The 17,764-nt window shown below is 43.9% G+C and overlaps 1 protein-coding gene across 1 annotated transcript; it reads right to left on the reverse strand.

The window, feature by feature from the left end:
- Positions 1-5,400: 5,400 nt before the first annotated feature.
- Positions 5,401-14,243, reverse strand: ARRDC5 (arrestin domain containing 5). Its single transcript, XM_048497790.1, has 3 exons — positions 13,994-14,243; positions 9,813-9,937; positions 5,401-5,877 (listed from the first exon to the last, which is right to left on the reverse strand). Exons 1-3 carry the CDS (start codon positions 14,241-14,243, stop codon positions 5,401-5,403), a joined length of 852 nt encoding a protein of 283 aa, XP_048353747.1.
- Positions 14,244-17,764: the final 3,521 nt, after the last annotated feature.

Genomic DNA, 17,764 nt, shown 5'->3' on the forward strand with positions numbered 1-17,764 from the left:
CACAACGTGGCTGCCACAAACTAGCTCAGCTGCAGCCTCTCTTTTATAGCCAGCCTCCCATTCCCTTGTGAAATAACTTCTTGCAGCTGGGTTACTCTAGTCCAGTGGTTCTCAACCTTCCTAATGCCGTGACCCTTTAATACAGTTCCTTGTGTTGTGGTGAACCCCAACCCTAACATTTATCCATTTTACAGATGGAGAACACTGATGCAGAGAGTCTTAGGCAGTGGTTCTCAACCTTCCTAATGCCACGATCCTTTAATACAGTTCCTTGTGTTGTGGGGACCCCCAACCCTAAAATTTATCCATTTTACAGATGGAGAACACCGATGCAGAGAGTCTTAGGCGACTCCTGTGAAAGGGTCGTGTGACCCCCCGGTTGAGAACCACTGCTCTAGTCTGACTCCTGAAAAGACTCTGCATCTATTCTAGCTCACCCCACAGCTGCTAACCTGCTGCTGCATCTCCTTTGCTGTAAGCTAGCACATAGTCTCCTCCTGTGTTGTTACTGGGGCTCGGGTGTGTATGTGAGGGAGCAATCAGGGTCCCCTCTGGCTCTATATCAAGGGGCTGAAGAGTCCCAGAGTTAAGCTCTTGCTGGGGAATCTCAGAGCTTGGACCTGGCTATGGATCCCAGCCTGAATGTTCTGCGTGAGCCTCTGGTCCTGCAGGAACTTCTGGCTGCTCAGTCCCTGCATCTATAAGTAGTGCCTGAGAGTCCGGAACCAACGCTGTCCCCTCTTCTCTATCTGAGTCTTCCTTCCAAGGGTTCCTATTCAGACCAGGCTAGGCTCTAACAGTACTTACCCAAAATGACAGCAAATCGATTCCATACCCTCCAGTTTACCCACAATATCATAGATAAAGAGGTTAAACAAAATAGGTGCCAGCACACAACCTTGCTTGATGCCTTTCCAAACTGGGATTTCACTGGTCAATGTACCAGAAGTTTCTACCTTGACCTTTACAGAGGTATTTTGATGAAGTTGCCTTATGAGGTGTATTAAATGTTGTTCAATCTTGAGGTAAGATAATTTCAACCATAACCTTTCTCTGTCTAGCAAATTGGAGGCTGATGCCAGATTCCCGGATGCTACGTACAGGGCCTTTGGAAGACCTTTCATAGCAGCAACAGCCATGTAATGCAGAGTTAGACAGTGCTCCAAAGTGGAATGCCCCTTTTGAATTCAATTTGGTATAGGCGTATAGGTGTCAAATTTGTGGCCCTCCAGATGTTATGGACTACAGTTCCCATCATCCCCTGCCAGCATTATGCTGGCAGGGGATGATGGGAATTGTAGTCCATAACATCTGGAGGGGCGCGAGTTTGACATCTATGATATTCAACCCATTCATCTAATTTAAGTTTGAGGTATTTATCGTATAATTTGTTGTTATGCTCTAGAGCAGCGATTCCCAACCAGGGTTCCATGGCACCCTGGGGTACCATGAGCACGTCCCAGGGGTACCAATGACAATGCTACCACCTGCCCCCCCACCGGAATCAAATGGATTTTGAAGGGGGGGCTGGAAGCCTCATGGGCTCCCTTTAAACAACATTGAAAAACAGCATTGTTTTATTTGCCTAAATTTGGTGTGGATTGGGGGGGGGTAGATTTAAAGGGAGCTCTCCCTTTAAACCCCCCCAATCCATGCCAAATTTAGGCAAAAAAAATGCAGCTGTCAACTCTACTTTCCCTCCCCTCCCCTCCCCCCGCTTGCCACTCCCCCCACCTACAGGCCAAAAATGGAAAAACCCTAAAAAATGTAAAAAGAAAATCAAAGGAACCTCAAGGGTACCCTGGGATATGAAGAGCGAAGTCAAGGGTGCCACAATGTTGAAAAGGTTGGGAAACACTGCTCTAGAGATCTTTGGGTCGATTGTTTTGGGGATAGTTTTTGTCACACTTTTTGTAAACTGGATAGACAATACTGGCTTTCCATCCAAGGGGTAATTTCCCAGCCTCATTTATTTGGGTAAAAACTCTCACCAATACTGGAGGCCACCAGTTAGCAAAAACCTTGACCTGTTCTGGTGGGATCAGATCTTCCCCTGATGATTTGCCTGTTGGGAGCGTAATAATCAGTGATTGAATCTCACCCTCCCAGGATAGGTCAAGGGAATTTCCCTGTTCATTACATTGGTGGAAGAGCTTCCAAAAACTTTGAAATAATAGTTAAACCATATTGTACACTGGATTGGGGGATCCACCCAATATGCGGAATCTCTAAAGCCTAAATTAATCTGGTGCCACAATTGAATTTCATTGTTCCTTTTGGCTGCACTCTCTTAATTGTTCCTGAAACAAATCAAATATTCTTTCTTTTTCCCCTTTAACAGTTCTTTGTATTGTGCTTTTGCCCTTCCCAGTTGGGATGTCAGTGATTCAGACTTCTTTTTCTGAGCTGATCTTGACTGGCTCTGTGTCGGGGCCTCTGTATTTCTACCAGATCGTTCCAGCTGATCAAATCCTGCTGTGGAGGATCTGATACCATCAATTCCTCATGACTGGTTTTGGTTGTCCTTGTGCAAGGATTTTTTTGGTGTAGCGCCACCATGTGTGTGTTAACAAATACATGCATTGGGAAAACCCCCTCAAGCCCTAATCACCTTTTCAGGTTCTGGGTTAATGAAAGGATTCTTGTAGTGCAGCATGTCAATAAAATACAGTGGAACCTCGGTTTTCATTACCTTTGGTTTTCATCGGTTTCGGTTTTCATTGATTTTTTCAGTAAAAAATTTGTCTCGGTTTTCATCGATTTGCCTCGGTTTTCATCGATTTGCAGTAAGGTGCAGGGGTTTGTGGAGAAAAATCACCCGGACAAAGCTGTTGTCTGCAACTTGTTTAATGACAATGCCTTGCCCCATTTCAGACAAATCTTAAAGAGGCATCAGAAACAGACCTCTTTGGACAGCCTTCTGGTGCGACATTGGTCCACTGGCTCTGAAGCCGGTCCTAGTGTTATTGTTTGTTACTGTTTTCAGCATTAAGCATTATGTTTATTCACCCAAAAATGTGTTTTTAGTATGTTTTTTGGAGTGCCTAGAACGGATTAATTGGATTTATATTGATTCCTGTGGAAAAGTTTGCCTCGGTTTTCATTGGTTTCGGTTTTCATTGATTCTTTTCGGACAGATTACCAACGAAAACCGAGGTTCCACTGTATTCTTTGTCAGGTTCCCTTGACTAAGAGGTTCGATCCCTTTATGTTAGGTCTTGGACCTTAAATCAATAAATGAACTCTGTATTGTTGATCAGCAGCATTTATTGGTAGACAATGAAGCACTCAGCTTGTTAAAGCCAGTTCTGCCAAACCTGGTTTTTGCTATCCCCTTTATCCAGAAGTTGACCCCCCCTCCCATTTTCCCAAAGAATGCAAGAAAGAGTTATTTCAGAGCTCAGGCACCCCAAGGTTGGTGACAGATAGAAATAAAGCCACCTGGCCTCCTGTCTCCACAGGCCAATGGAAACATCCCATTTCACATGGGACCAAAAGTGTCAGGGGTAAGCCTAGTTATCTACTCAGCGTGTGAAGCCATAAAATAAAGCTCAAGGAAAGAATGTCCCATTACAGCAGTGGTAACATATAGCAGGCTGCTTACATGTACCTTGTAGTGATTACGTTGAGGTAGGAATGCATCTCAATCAACTAGATACAATCACCGCCAATATATTTTGTAACAACTATATTGAGCTAGGATTGCATCTCAATCAATCCCTGACACTTTAAGATCATTTGTGGTGTGACTAATCCTGAGTTCACTCAAACAGCGTTTGGCCTGAGATAAGCGTCATTGTGATTGATACTTATTGCCTTTATATAGTCATGTCAGGACTCTGGAGGAGAAGAAGCAGAAACGTGAGGCTGCTGCCTCAGGATGGTACAAGTTCAGTTGCATCTATAGGGGAAAGCGACTGAGGGAAGAGAGGGAGGGAAGTTTTTATTATTCATAATAAAGATAAATAGTAACCTTTTTAAAAATGAAGCACCTCTGACGTTCATGGCTGTTTGCAGACTAGAAGGTGACTGATCCTTGCCTGGCAGATCGAATAGTCTAAAACAATATAAAGGAGGCAGCGAAAGGAAGCGAGAAAAACTGAGAAAGGAGAACAGATTTGGGTTTCTTAGGCTTAATGGTTGCTGCCTGTTAAAGGGAGCCGGCTGCTGACAAAATGGCACCCTCCTGAAATGCCTCACCAGTGCCATATGTCGATCAAGATCTGGCGCTATTATCAGTGATGGGATCCAAAAATTTTAGTAGCAGGTTCCCATGGTGGTGGGATTCAAACTGTGGCGTAGCGTCAGTGGGGCTGGGCGGGGCACGACGGGGGCGTGGCCGGGCATTCTGGGGGTGGGGCATTCCTGGGCGGGGCTGTGGCAAGGACACAGCCGCTGCGCCAGTCCTTGGGCAGGAAACGAATGCACGCAGGGGCAGGCTGCCACGCAAGCCGGTGCACCTCCTGCTAGACTGCTTCAAGTTCTGCACGCTACTGCTGAGAGGAGGGGCGTAACTAAGGCAAAAATCACGTGGCAAAATCACCAATTAGTAACCCCCTCTCGGCACACACAAATAATTAGTAACCTACTCTCAGGAACCTGTGAGAACCTGCTGGATCCCACCTCTGGCTATTATAAATGTGCAGCCAACCACCACAGGTGCCATTCTGGGGTCAAAAATCTGCAGCTAGGAAAGACCACTTGTATAGATCAGAAAATTCAAGCCACTCAACATTTGTATGGTGTTATCTTGAATGGAATAGTCTTTGTCCAAGAGTTGTCAGGTTCTCAGAACTGAATACTGTCTCCTCCTTAATGTCATACAGTGTGATTCAAATCATTTGCGTTCAGTGTACTGTAGTGGGGCACAACTTCAAGTTGTGGTTACCATGGTTTGGTTCCATGTTTTTCTTTTAAAATGCCCTGATTCAGTAGGGAAGAGGGACTAACCCCTTCCGCACATGCAGAATAATGCACTTCCAATCCACTTTCATAATTGTTTGCAAGTGCTATCCGCACAGTAAAATTCAGCTGCAAAGTGCATTGAAAGTGGATTGAAAGTCCATTATTCTGCATGTGCAGAAGGGGCCTAGTGGTTCAAGTCAAATACTTCCTGAAAATGGCAGATTCAGGGGAAGAATTGTGTAGGGGGGCTTTGTTGTTGTTGGCATGTGTGTGTGTATGGGGGGATTCCAGATGTTAAGAGCCATCTTTGAATGGCCAAGGATGTTGGAACTGCAGGAGAAAAAGTTGCCGGTGTGTTTATAGGTAACATTTAATTGAGATGGACTCTTGCACGCACAAGGACATATTTCCTTGTATACATGATCCTTTAGGGGGGAAAAAAAACTATGAATGACTCTGGATAAAAGGATGGAAGGGGAGAAGCTGCCCTCTGCCCTATTCTTTGGTTTCCACAGCTTCGTTTTGTATAATGATGGGAATCTGAGCTTCCACGGTGCTCATGCAGGGGAAGTGTACGTTCCCTGTCAAATCATACCCGATGTCCATGATGTCATCAGACTTGCAAGAGCTGGTGACTAGCATGACTTTGGGCAGCACGAGAGTGCTGTGGATCTTCGTGTCCACGCAGGACCCTGCCTCGAGGTGCGACTCCAAGCGCATCATGTCGCTACGCTCTTCCAAGGTGCGCCGCTCAGCTCTCAGGTTGTAGCCCTTGTACAAGACGACTGAGTGGAGAATGAAAACCACTTTCTTGATGGACTTGCCTGTCTGATTGGTGATCTCGGTGGTGAAGGAGATGCTGTCCCCGGGGGCAAAGATGTTCTTGCACAGAGAGATGCGTAATGTGATGGGGGAACTGTTGAAGCAGCAGAAGTTGCGGAGTCGCTTCTGCACTTCTACCACCAAAGGGTACTGGAATGAGGCAAAGGGGAAGGGAGAGAGAAGGCACAGAGTGAGGGTTTAAGAGGCAGAAGGACTTCCATCGTGCCATTGCGCCACCCAGCCTAGACCACAGAGTGTCCCAAAATCCCCATAGTCTTAGAACATGCATGCAGCACTCTTTTTGCATCCCACAACTTGTATTTCAATCAAGATATGTCTCCTGCATGAAAGAATACAATCCAAGAACAGTTAATTCACCTTTTTCATTAATCTCATGTTGGAAAAAACAGTCCTATTGTCGTTCAACAATGCTTTGCAAAGAATGGTTCATTGAATTGGATAAGCAAAATGAAAATTATTAATAAAAGTGTGGTCCATTTGGGCATGATAACAAGTCATGACGATGTAATGCTAATTTCAAACCAGTGATATTTTGGCATTAAGCAAAACTTTGCCCTTTGGAAATCATTTAATCTTTCTATATTGAGATGTATCAGGGCTGTTAAGATGGTGCTAATACCCAAATTGGTTTGCCAGCTATTGAATTCTCTGGACATCACTAGTAATCAAGGCTAGTGCCAGGCTTTTTTGTGCCCTAGGCAAGGTGAGCTACTTGTACCCCTCCCCCAATTGCTAACCAATTTTCAAAAATAAATGTCTTGAAGGAAAAATGAAAAGCACAAAACTTGAAATTGCTAAAAAAACAAAAATTGCAAGAATAAGTAATACAAAAATATTTGACTTTCTCAAATACAAAACAGTTTTAGCATCTGTGAACTGCGATGTTAAAATGTAAGTGCCTTTAATGTTTTAGTTTCAGGTGCATCAAAATCTCATTTTGCATTCCTTTTCCTTTGCAAATTTTGTCCCCAATTTCTTCAGAATGCAAAATCAAAAACACAGAACAGCACGCTATGGCCATGTAAGTATCAAGTAGAACAGAAAACACTATACTGAGGGCTATGATCAAGCAGATATTTGCACAATATAAGGTAGATGTGTACTATAATTTAACATAAAGTGCACAAATAAAAATACAAAAAGCATCAAGACAGACTGGCAAACACAATATCAAATGCAAGAATCCATCTATTACACAAATGTCTTCTAGAGACTTTAACAAACAGATGTGTGGATTCCAATAAAGTCCAAATCCAAGTCCTGTTGTCAAAACAACTAGTCTCTTTTGCAACACTGTTGAGCGTATGTACGTTTTTATACATTTGAGCTTTGAGGAACTGCATTCACCACTTGTTACTGATACTGGAAATGTGAGAAGGATCCTTAGAGCAACAGAACCGTTAGACCAGTGGTTCTCAACCTTCCAAATGCCGCGACCCTTTAATACAGTTCCTCATGTTGTGGTGACCCCCAACCCTAACATTTATCCATTTTACAGATGGAGAACACTGATGCAGTGAGTCTTAGATGACCCCTGTGAAAGGGTCGTTCAACCCCCAAAGGGGTCCCAACCCCCAGGTTGAGAACCACTGCATTATCAAGGAGTTTTTGTTGGGATATGAAGAGAAATACTCCTTGTGGTGGCATTGACTTTGGAAGTCTTTGAACTGTTGTTATAAGTTCACAGCACAGATCCTCAGCATCAGTATCTTTGTTTCCACTGTGTAATTATTTTTCCAAATTCTTGCAGGCCTTTACATCTTCAGTAGTTTTTTTGTAGATACTGTATATAAGCGGACCTTGATAAATTAGGTGATTGGGCTAAGAAATGGCAAATGCAGTTCAATGTAGCAAAATGCAAAGTGATGCACATAGGGGCAAAAAATCCAAACTTCACATACACGCTACAAGGGTCAGTGCTATCAGTCACAGACCAGGAAAGGGATTTGGGCATCTTAGTTGATAGTTCCATGGGAATGTCAACTCAATGCATGGCAGCTGTGAAAAAGGCAAACTCTATGCTGGGGATAATTAGGAAAGGAGTTGATAATAAAACTGCAAGGATTGTCATGCCCTTATATAAAGCAGTGGTGCGACCGCACTTGGAGTACTGTGTTCAGTTCTGGTCACCACATCTCAAAAAAGGATATCGAAGAGATAGAAAAAAGCGCAGGAGAAGGAAGGCAACGAGGATGATTGAAGGATTTGGAGCACCCTTCCCTATGAGGAGAGGCTGCAGCGGTTGCAGCTCTTTAGCTCTGGAGAGGAGACGTCTGAGGGGGGATATGATTGAAGTCTATAAAATTATGCATGGGGTAGAAAATGTTGACAGAGAGAAATTTTCTCTCTTTCTCACGATACTAGAACCAGGGGTCATACATTGAAAATGCTGGGGGGAAGAATTAGGACTAATAAAAGGAAACATTTCTTCACACAACGTGTGATTGGTGTTTGGAATATGCTGCCACAGGAGGTGGTGATGGCTACTAACCTGAATACCTTTAAAAAGGGCTTGGACAGATTTATGGAGGAGCAGTCGATGTATGGCTACCAATCTTGATCCTCCTTGATCTCTGATTGCAAATGCCTTAGCAGACCAGGTGCTCAGGAGCAGCAGCAGCAGAAGGCCATTGCTTTCACCTCCTGCAGGTGAGCTCCCAAAGGCATCTGGTGGGCCACTGCGAGTAGCAGAGTGCTGGACTAGATGGACTCTGGTCTGATCCAGCAGGCTAGTTCTTATGTTCTTATGTTCTTATACCATACACAAAGCCAAATAGGGAATTTTGTTGTTGCAGCTGTTGGAATTTTTCTTCAATAGATTGTATGCCCATATCTAAAACAGAATAATAAAAACCTACTCAGAATGTCAGTTTTGGGATCTTGTGACACCTCTCCTTGGGCATCATGCACAAACTGCTGTTTCTTTCCCCTTTCTCTTACATGTTCTGTTTCCAAGTCTGGTAGCATTTCTAGCTGCTTTGCAATCAGGAGCAGTTTTATTGGTCACTTGCAGTTGGCTTGTAGTTGAATTTAAATCTGCTTCCTTATTTTGTGGAGCCAACATTAGTCAGCTTCCACCCTGGGTTTGTGGCTAGTTGCGCTGCACCTCTTTAAGCATTATGAACCCCATTAAGCCCTATGGAGGGCTTTCCAGCAGCAGCAAATTGTTAACATGAGAGATTAAATGAAGCAATCCAATTTACACCAAACTATACACAGTAGTGTAGACCACAGCCTTTAATAATTTATCCAGTGGTGGGATTCAGCCAGTTCACACTGGTTCAGTAGAACCTGTAGCTAATCCCACCACTGCACCCCCCTTGGTCCCCCACGCCCCCCATGACCCACTTGAGCCAGGGGGCCCATGGCTTGCCATTGGCTGCTTCCACTTCCTCCTCGATCTCCAGGGCCACCACCGATAGAGGTAGAGTGGGGAGGGCAGCAGCCGGTTCCGGTTGAGGGGGGGGGGGCGGTAAGTTCTCCGCTCAAGAGGAACTGGTTGTTAAATTATTTGAATCCCACCACTGAATTTATCCAATTAACAATCTCAGGAATCAAGTTTCCGGCCAGTAGATATCTTGTTGGCCTGCCCCCAGCATGGAAGGAGACAACTTCACAATGAGAACTCATGCCAAGAGACTCTTGTAGGGGGTAACTAGTTCTGCAAAGGAAGGCAAGAACTTTGTGGCCTTCTACTTTAGGGATTTTGATTTCTTTTGGGAAGATTAAAAACATTTTTTCTCAGTCTGAAGTTGTGCGGTCCCACTCTGTTGTTTCTAGATGCCACTTTCTCACTGGTTGGCACACAACTCTGTCCTTCAAAATTCTCTTTGGAACTCCAGTCTGGCCTTTTTGTGGCTTCTGGAATGTTAGGAGACGCTAGCCATGGTGATGAGCACCATCAGAAGATGGAGCCTCCACCTCCCAGCCTTTCACATGCATCCATTCTCAGAAAGGAAACTCAAGAGACCTGACACTTACTTCGGATTCTACAGTGTCTTGGCTGTGCATTGCAGGTCCCCTGTTCTGCAAATATTTTTTCCTGCCTGGCCAGGACATTTCACGGGTAAGCAGAGGCCTGGTGCGAAGTAGCAGATGCTCCTAACTGACTGGTGAAGGTTGGTGCGATTCCTCGTGAGGCAGCACGGGCCGAAGTTAAACGTGTGGACACCGGGGTCCAGCCAGTTTCCTATGGGCCACAAAGAGATTCTTCTCATTTCCCCACACTTCTAGAACCCTGGCTTAAGCTGACTGTCTAGGATCCTGGTGCAAACTTGAGCTTTTACACCTTCCCAAGTGGTGAGTCGAGACAGAGGTGGTGCTTCAGCATCAGGGGTGGGGCCTAGCGTGGTGGGCATGGGCTGAATAAAAGTGGCCCCTGATGGCTTTTAGCGTATTGCAGCCTGTGTGCCTTAGAGTGCACCTTAGATAAGGGGACAACATTTCAGAACTGTCAAGATATCAGAAGCAACAGAGATCAGGCCAAGTGTCTGAGGACAGGCAAATTGTCTCCCCACCTGACTGGGGCCTGCTGATCGCTAACATGGCCTTTCAAAGATAGGAGACATTTCAAAATGTTTATTATTAAATTATTAAAATTATTAAAATTATTAAAAGTATTACAATCTTAAAATATTTATTATGATTTTACTGTGTTTGTTTTAAAATGTCGTTGCCGCCCTGAGCCCCTCAGGGAAGGGCAGGGTACAAATTTAAAAATAAATAAATAAAATGGGGACACTCTTCTGTGATGGTTCCCAGCCTTCAGATGAAGACCGATGATCTCCAGGAATTATAGCAGCTCTCCAGATGACAAAGATGAGTTCCCCTAGAACGGTGGTTCTCAACCTTCCTAATGCCGCGACCCTTTAATACAGTTCCTCATGTTGTGGTGACGCCAATGTAGGCACATAGCCCAGTTAAAAAGGATTTCCCCAATCCCTATAAGTAACCTATAAGTAAGACTATTTCCTCCCCCCATTATTTCCTTTCCTTGTAATGGGGTGTTGGCAACCATAAAGCTGTTGAACAAGAATCATGCAGGCCTTTTGCATTATACTTTTCTTTCTTTCTATTAACCAAAGATTAATAGCCTTGATGAATATCCTTTGTCCTAACTGACCCGTTGGAATTTGGGAGATATAAAATTATTTGTGTCTCGGTTCCTAAGACCATTGTTTTCCAATGTGTTTTCCAATGGTCTTAGGCGACCCCTGTGAAAGGTTGAGAACCACTGCCCTAGAGAAAATGGCTGCTTTGGAGGGTGGACTCTAGGATATTATACCAGACCGAAAACTCTCACATCCCCAAGCTCCACCCTCCCCAGACTCCACCTCCAAAATCTCCAGGAATTTCTCCATCCAGAGTTGGCAACCATCTCTTCTATAAATGCTTAAGGCATTAATTCCCACCCTATCTCGCATTACACAGCCTTGGACAGCTCTTCTTTGCGTCCTCTGTTTGCGTACGACACTCCAGTTTGCCTGATTTAAAAGCAAACTGGGCATTTGCCATGTTGGCGAAAGATGTTTTTGAGCAACACCGTGCCCCTACAGTAGGTCCCGCAGAGCTGAACGGCAGCAGTAGGCGAAGCAGCCGACTGGGCGGCATCGCACCGTTCATTCATTTTATTTATTTATTTGCATTATTCAGAGTCTGCCTTCCTCACAGGGACTCAAGGTGGATTACACACAGTGAGAATGGGACAGTCAACAAACAGCACATAAGGATTGTAGAAGTCTGGAACCAACCACTAAGAACTGAACCATAGCATAAGTATTCACACAACACATTAAACGGTACAGAAATTATATGTTCTACACTGCTGCGTATAGCTCAATTGCAGTCGGATCCTATACTATACACAGCAGTGTAGAACACAGTCCCTAATCATTATCCAAGTGAGTTTGTGAACCGTTTTGTAACATATTACCTGTGCAAAAAAGCTCTTTTGAATAATTCGATTTTGCATAGTTTATGGAAAGCCCAGGAGAGTGGGAATCTTCTGTGACCTTTTCAGGCAGGCCGTTCCATAATGTCCATGCACAGGTGTTGTATACACCTGTACACTAAAAGAAGATTCATCCCACCACACTAAATATTTTAATAACAATAATAATAGTGACAGTATTTCCCAAAGGATTAGCTGTGGTCGTTTGTAATAAAAACATGGAGTCTTCTGGGTGCTTGGAGACTTGACTTGTGGCCACATAATAAGTGTTCATGATTCCTGAATAATGAATAACACCACGTTAATGTGCTCAGGGAATCTTTGTTAATATCCTCCTCATCATAATTATAATTTTCAAGTGAGCAGAAATGTAAAGCACTGCATAATGTATGATATAAACAGTGAGACAGCCCTGCCTGTGATGTTTATAAGGCCACCTTGGAAGGCCATAACAGAGAACAGAGTCAAACCCAGGATTTCCTAATCCATATGTTATTGCCTTTTTCATTCTGCTGCATCAACTGTACCAGGCTGCCTTTGAAATGGAGACTAAATCTGGGGTCTTCTGTATGAAAATGCTGGCATTCTCTTCTCCAAAATAGAACACTGTTGAAAGAATGCATCATTTTCAAAAAATACATTATTTCACTTTCCTCCCACCCCCCAATGCAGCTCACATCACAACCACCCTCCCCAGATTTTATCACTACCACAATCTTGTGAAGTAGGTTAGGCTGAGGCTGTATGACTGGCCCAAAGTCACCCAGCAACCGTCCACGGCACAGTTGGGAATTTAAACTGGACTTCCCAGATTCATCCAGCACTCTAACCACTATAAAATATTGCCTCTCTTAATATTATTTAATAACATAAAATGCTAATCAAATGCTAAAGTACTCTAAATTCCTTTGTCCAAAAACTATTTAATGGGAGATTTTATTTTTTAAAAATCCAGTCACAATAACCAAGGCTTGGTGGTTCAAGGTATTCTAATTCTTGAGGCAACTGAAAAGATCCCTCCTTGCTCATGCTGTGGGAATTTCTCCTGAGCAGGGAGCTCTAAAGTCAACCGCGCACACAAAAGAACTGAGGCTCCTTCTGCACATGCAGAATAATGCACTTTCAAACTGCTTTCAATGCTCTTTGAAGCTGTGCAGAACAGCAAAATCCACTTGCAAACAGTTGTGAAAGAGGTTTGAAAACGCATTATTCTGCGTGTGCGGAAGGGGCCTTAGACTGTAGTATCCTGGAGTCAGGCATCTGCCCCTTTCGCTGTAAGGAGCCCAGTAAACAGAAACGATGGCCAAATCTCTGCGGTCATTAGCAGCACCCATGGTCCAACTTACTTCATGATATGAATAAACAGAGACATGAATTAATGAAGTCTCTATAATTCCGCCTAGAAGTTTCAGATCTCCCTGAAAGCCCTTGTCTCTGACATAGGGCCCACATCCAGATGGGGCCTGAAGTTCTCCCACAATCACAACTGATTTCAGACTACAGAGAACAACTCCTCTGAAGGAAATGCCAGTTCAAGTAACAAACTCTATGGTCTACCATAGATGCTAGGTAGAATCCACCCCCCAAATTTCCCCCTCTACAGGCATCACTCCCAAATTTCCAAGGAATTTCCCAACCCTATATCTTTCTTATCTGTTTGCTCTATAGTAGCTTAGGATAGGGTTGGGTGTATCTGGAGAGTTTCATTCTGTGTAAATGACCCACCGTGTATACAGGTTTTAGAGGGTATTGTAGTTTTATTATGTATATTGATGTGTATTTTATGATGTATGCTGCTCTGAGCTTGCCTTGGTGGGGAGACCAGGGTAAAAGTTGAATAAATAAATAAAATAGTCACCTTGTTGTGATCAATGTACAAATGGAACTCAGTCCATGCTTAAAGATACACTAGACACAATCATTACTTTTTGTGGAGCCAGCCTGGTGTAGTGGTTAAGAACAGTGGACTCTAACCTGGGTTTGATTCCCCTTCCTTCATATCAGTGGTAGACTCTTATCTGGTGAACTGGATTTGTTTCCACGCTACTCCACATGAAGCCTGCTGGGTGACCTTGGGCTAGTCATGGTTCTCTCAGAACTCTCTCAGCCCCACCTACTTGACAAGGTGTCTATTATGGGGACAGGAAGCCACTTTGGGACTCCTTACAGGAGAGAAAGGTGGGGTATAAATCCAAATTCAGCTCAGGTGGGTGAGTGAGTGGGTCATCCGGAGTTGCTCCACCTGCTTCCACTTAGCCATAACACTCCACACCAAATGGATTCCTCCACTCTCACCTTCGATATGGAACGTTTTCTTCCTGTGGACGTAATCGGCCCGGTTGATGTAGCTGGAGGCCTGGCTGTAATCCTTGTTGCCGTCAGATTCTTCCATCCACTCCAGATAACCTCTTCCAATCAGCTGAACGTCCAGCAGGGGATTGATCAGGGTGCTGTGGAGGCTCAGAATCACCTGTCCATCCACCTCAGAGCCGGCCAAGTAGACATCCCTTGGCACCACCAGCTCAATGGACTTCACCACTGTCATGGATGGGCCAAGAGGTAGGGGCTGAGACCTGTTTCAACCTAGAATCCCTTACAGGGTTGATGTTGGTGTGTGCTTTTGGTGATGTCAGAAGATTTGTGACATCACAGTGTATGTGTTTCAAAAATAGCATAGGGTCAGCAGGGTCAGGATCTTGGGTACCCATCATGCCACTACAGAAATAAATAAATGGAAGGGAAGTATCTGGACCAGTACAGCTTGAGAATGGAGAACCCTGTTCCAGAAAATGCAAAGCCAAGCCATCCTATCATTTAGTCAGCAGTTTAAAAACTGTAAGCAATGAGAATTTCAATTAATTGTATCAGTTAAATAATTAAGATAAACCTGCTTACAGGAGCACTTATGCATGACGGGGGCTATGTGCAATGCCTCTACAGCAGGGGTGTCAAACTCGCGGCCCTCCAGGTGTTCATGAACTACAGTTCCCATCAGTTTCTCCCAACATGAGCATTGGCTATACTGGCAAGGGCTGATGGGAATGGTAGTTCATGAACATCTGGAGGGCCACGAGTTTGACACCTGTGCTCTACAGGATTTACTGCTTGGGCTCACCCTCCTTCCTGTGCAAGGCAAGAACTTTTGTAACGGATCATCCCCAGTATGGGAAGGCAACTCTTGACTGGGTCTGATGGGATCATTCAAGGCAGAGAAGTAGCAAGAGATTGCCTGGTGTCTCTCTGCATGATTTTTCCACAAAGCTAGCCTTCCCAGTCAGGACCTGTGAATCAGGCTGAGTTGACTCTTGTGTTTTTTGTATTTGTTTTAATCTAAATTTTAAAGAGGATTGAAGGGGGAAAAATGTGTTCCCACTCGGAAAATATGAGAAACGTTCCATTAGATTCAGGTCACTCTTTGTGTGGTGAGCTTTCTCAGATATCTGACATGGTGCCATAAGATCCAGCTGGGATCAGGAACTTCTGAGAATGTCAGAAGTTGTCCTTCTAGACAACAGCAAAAGTCCACCTAGGTCTGCATCCAGTTTCCAATAATGACCCACTCAATCAGGGAATTAAAACAGCTGCTGTTTCATGCCTGTAATTATATTGCCTCTGAACATGGAGTCTCCACATAGCTATTATTTTGTCTAATTGCTGTCAGTTGCTCTCTTCTCCATGAAGGAGTACACCTTCTAAGAATATTTGTTCACTTGCCTCTTCCCCAAGGGGAACTCATAGCAGCTTACATCATTCTCCTATGTTTCATTCTCACAACAATCCTGTGAGGTAGGTTAGGCTGGGAATGCATATCTGGCTCAGGGGGACCCAGTAACCTTCCTTGGCAAGTTGGGGATTCAAACTGGGGTCTTCTCAGATCATAGTCCAACACTGATGCTATGCTGTACTGGCAGTCAGTGATTTCCGTCCATGAGATTATTCTTTTTCTTTTTTGACCATTGGTTTTTAATTGATGTTGTTTTTGCTGATTTTGTTGCTTTAATTATGGGTGTTTTTAAGGTGGTTCCCAGTTTTACGGTCAGATTTAATTGTTGCTGTTTTACCGTTGTCTATTTTACTCATATTCAATTCCGTTTTTATTGTTGTAGTTTAACCAATTGTTATCTTTTATTTACCCCAAGCCCTCAATTAAGACAATGTTCTGTATTTTTCTAAAAAATATCTGACATACCACTAATTTGAACAAAAATCTAAGACAATGTCTTTTTCTTGGATGATATATTCAGGGGAGAGAAATCTAGTCTACTTTTTCAGGTAAAATATAGTATTTGATGTTGTCATTTTACACTATTGAGTGTTTAAAAAAATCAGAAAGGATAACAATCTTACAAATAAATGAAATGATGCCAGATGGACCCAGATATGTATTCACGCTTTGAATAAGACAGCCTCTCCCATATACCTTCAAGGAAGTATCCCATCATTACAGATTTTCTCCAGGTCACTGACAACTCAATCTCTGTTTGTAACAAATCACTTTCTTAATCATTTTCTCCAGGAAACTGACCTGTGTCATCTGGAGATCCACTGGAAGTTGGCAACCCAAGGCATATCCTCTTATTTGGAGTAGGGTTGCCAACTTCCAGGCGGGGCCTGGCTATTCCTCAGAATTCCAGTTGGTCTCTCTAGACCAGAGGTGTCCAACTTGGCGCTTCAGATGTCCATGGACTACAATTCCCATCAGCCCCTGGAATTTGTAGTCCATGAACATCTGAAGCGCCAGAGTTGGACACCCCTGCTCTAGACAATAGACATATGTTTCCCTGGGGAAAATAGCTGGTTTGGAAGGTGATCTCTATGGCATTATACCCTGCTGGGATGCCTCCTCAAATGCTTCCCTCCCAGGCTCCACCTCCAAATCTCCAGGAATTTCCCAACTCAGAGTTGGCAACCCTAGAAGTGGAGAGTGCTGCTATGTCCTAGATGGGGTCTCCCTCCTGTACAGAAGAATATAAGCAGACACACAATCAGACATTGGTAAAAGAAATGTTCAACAGCTAGAGGGAGAGGAGTAATTTCACACCGAGTGGACAAAAATTAGAAACTGTTCAAATCCATCAAAACTTAACGAATTTCAAGGGAGGACTTCAAAGTTGAAATTCAACATGCAAAACTAATTCTATCATCTTGGCTTCAATGGTGACCGGGAGTGGTCGACTCACTCAGGGGCTCCATTGTAAAAGGCTTGCTTTGCATTTGAAATCCTGACACTCACCATGATTGGATCATTTCCTCTTTTGACCTGACCTTTTCCCCATCTAAGCTGGGACCCCCACCCTCCTCCTTTGGACAGCTATTTTTTGGGCCTCCTTTTGAAAGCCCACCTTCTCCTCCTTTTCCTGCCTATTTACTTTTATCCCTGCCAAAGTATCTCTTTAAAACTGGGAATACCTATTTTCTTCCCATCCCTCTGACCAAGGGATCAGTGGCTCCTGAAAGCTTCCACTACTGCAGAAATATTAGTTCATAGAATCATAGAGTTGGAAGAGACCCCAAGGGTCATCAAGTCCAACCCCTTGCAATGCAGGAACACATAATCAAAGCACTCCTGACAGATGGCCATCCAGCCTGTTTTTAAAAACCTCCAAAGAAGGAGACTCCACCACACTCCGAGGTAGTTTAGGTGGAATCTCTTTTTCTTCACCTCGAACCCATTACTCCTGGTCCTGGTCTCTGGAGCAGCAGAAAACAAGCTTGCTCCCTCACCATCATGACTTCCCTTCAAATATCTAAACAGGGCTATCATGTCACCTCTTAACCTTCTCTTCACCAAACTAAACATAGCCAGCTCCCTAAGTCTCTCCACATGGGGCATGGATTCCAGACCTTATTTGCAAGTAGTTAACAACTTATTTGCAAGCTTATGGCCCAAAAGGTGGGAGAGTATTCTGTCCTGATTTGATCAGAGGGGGCGTGGATTTTTCTGCCTGGAGGCTGTTTCCTCACAATGGAGGTTTGATTCAGTTACTTCCAGTTGTATCCAGAGACCAAACCCTTGTTTCCAGCTGCTTCTGTGTCTGATCTTTTGAATGTTTTCAGAACAATACC

This window comes from Sphaerodactylus townsendi, linkage group LG05 (assembly GCF_021028975.2).
Source record: "Sphaerodactylus townsendi isolate TG3544 linkage group LG05, MPM_Stown_v2.3, whole genome shotgun sequence".
NCBI classification, from domain to species: domain Eukaryota; kingdom Metazoa; phylum Chordata; class Lepidosauria; order Squamata; family Sphaerodactylidae; genus Sphaerodactylus; species Sphaerodactylus townsendi.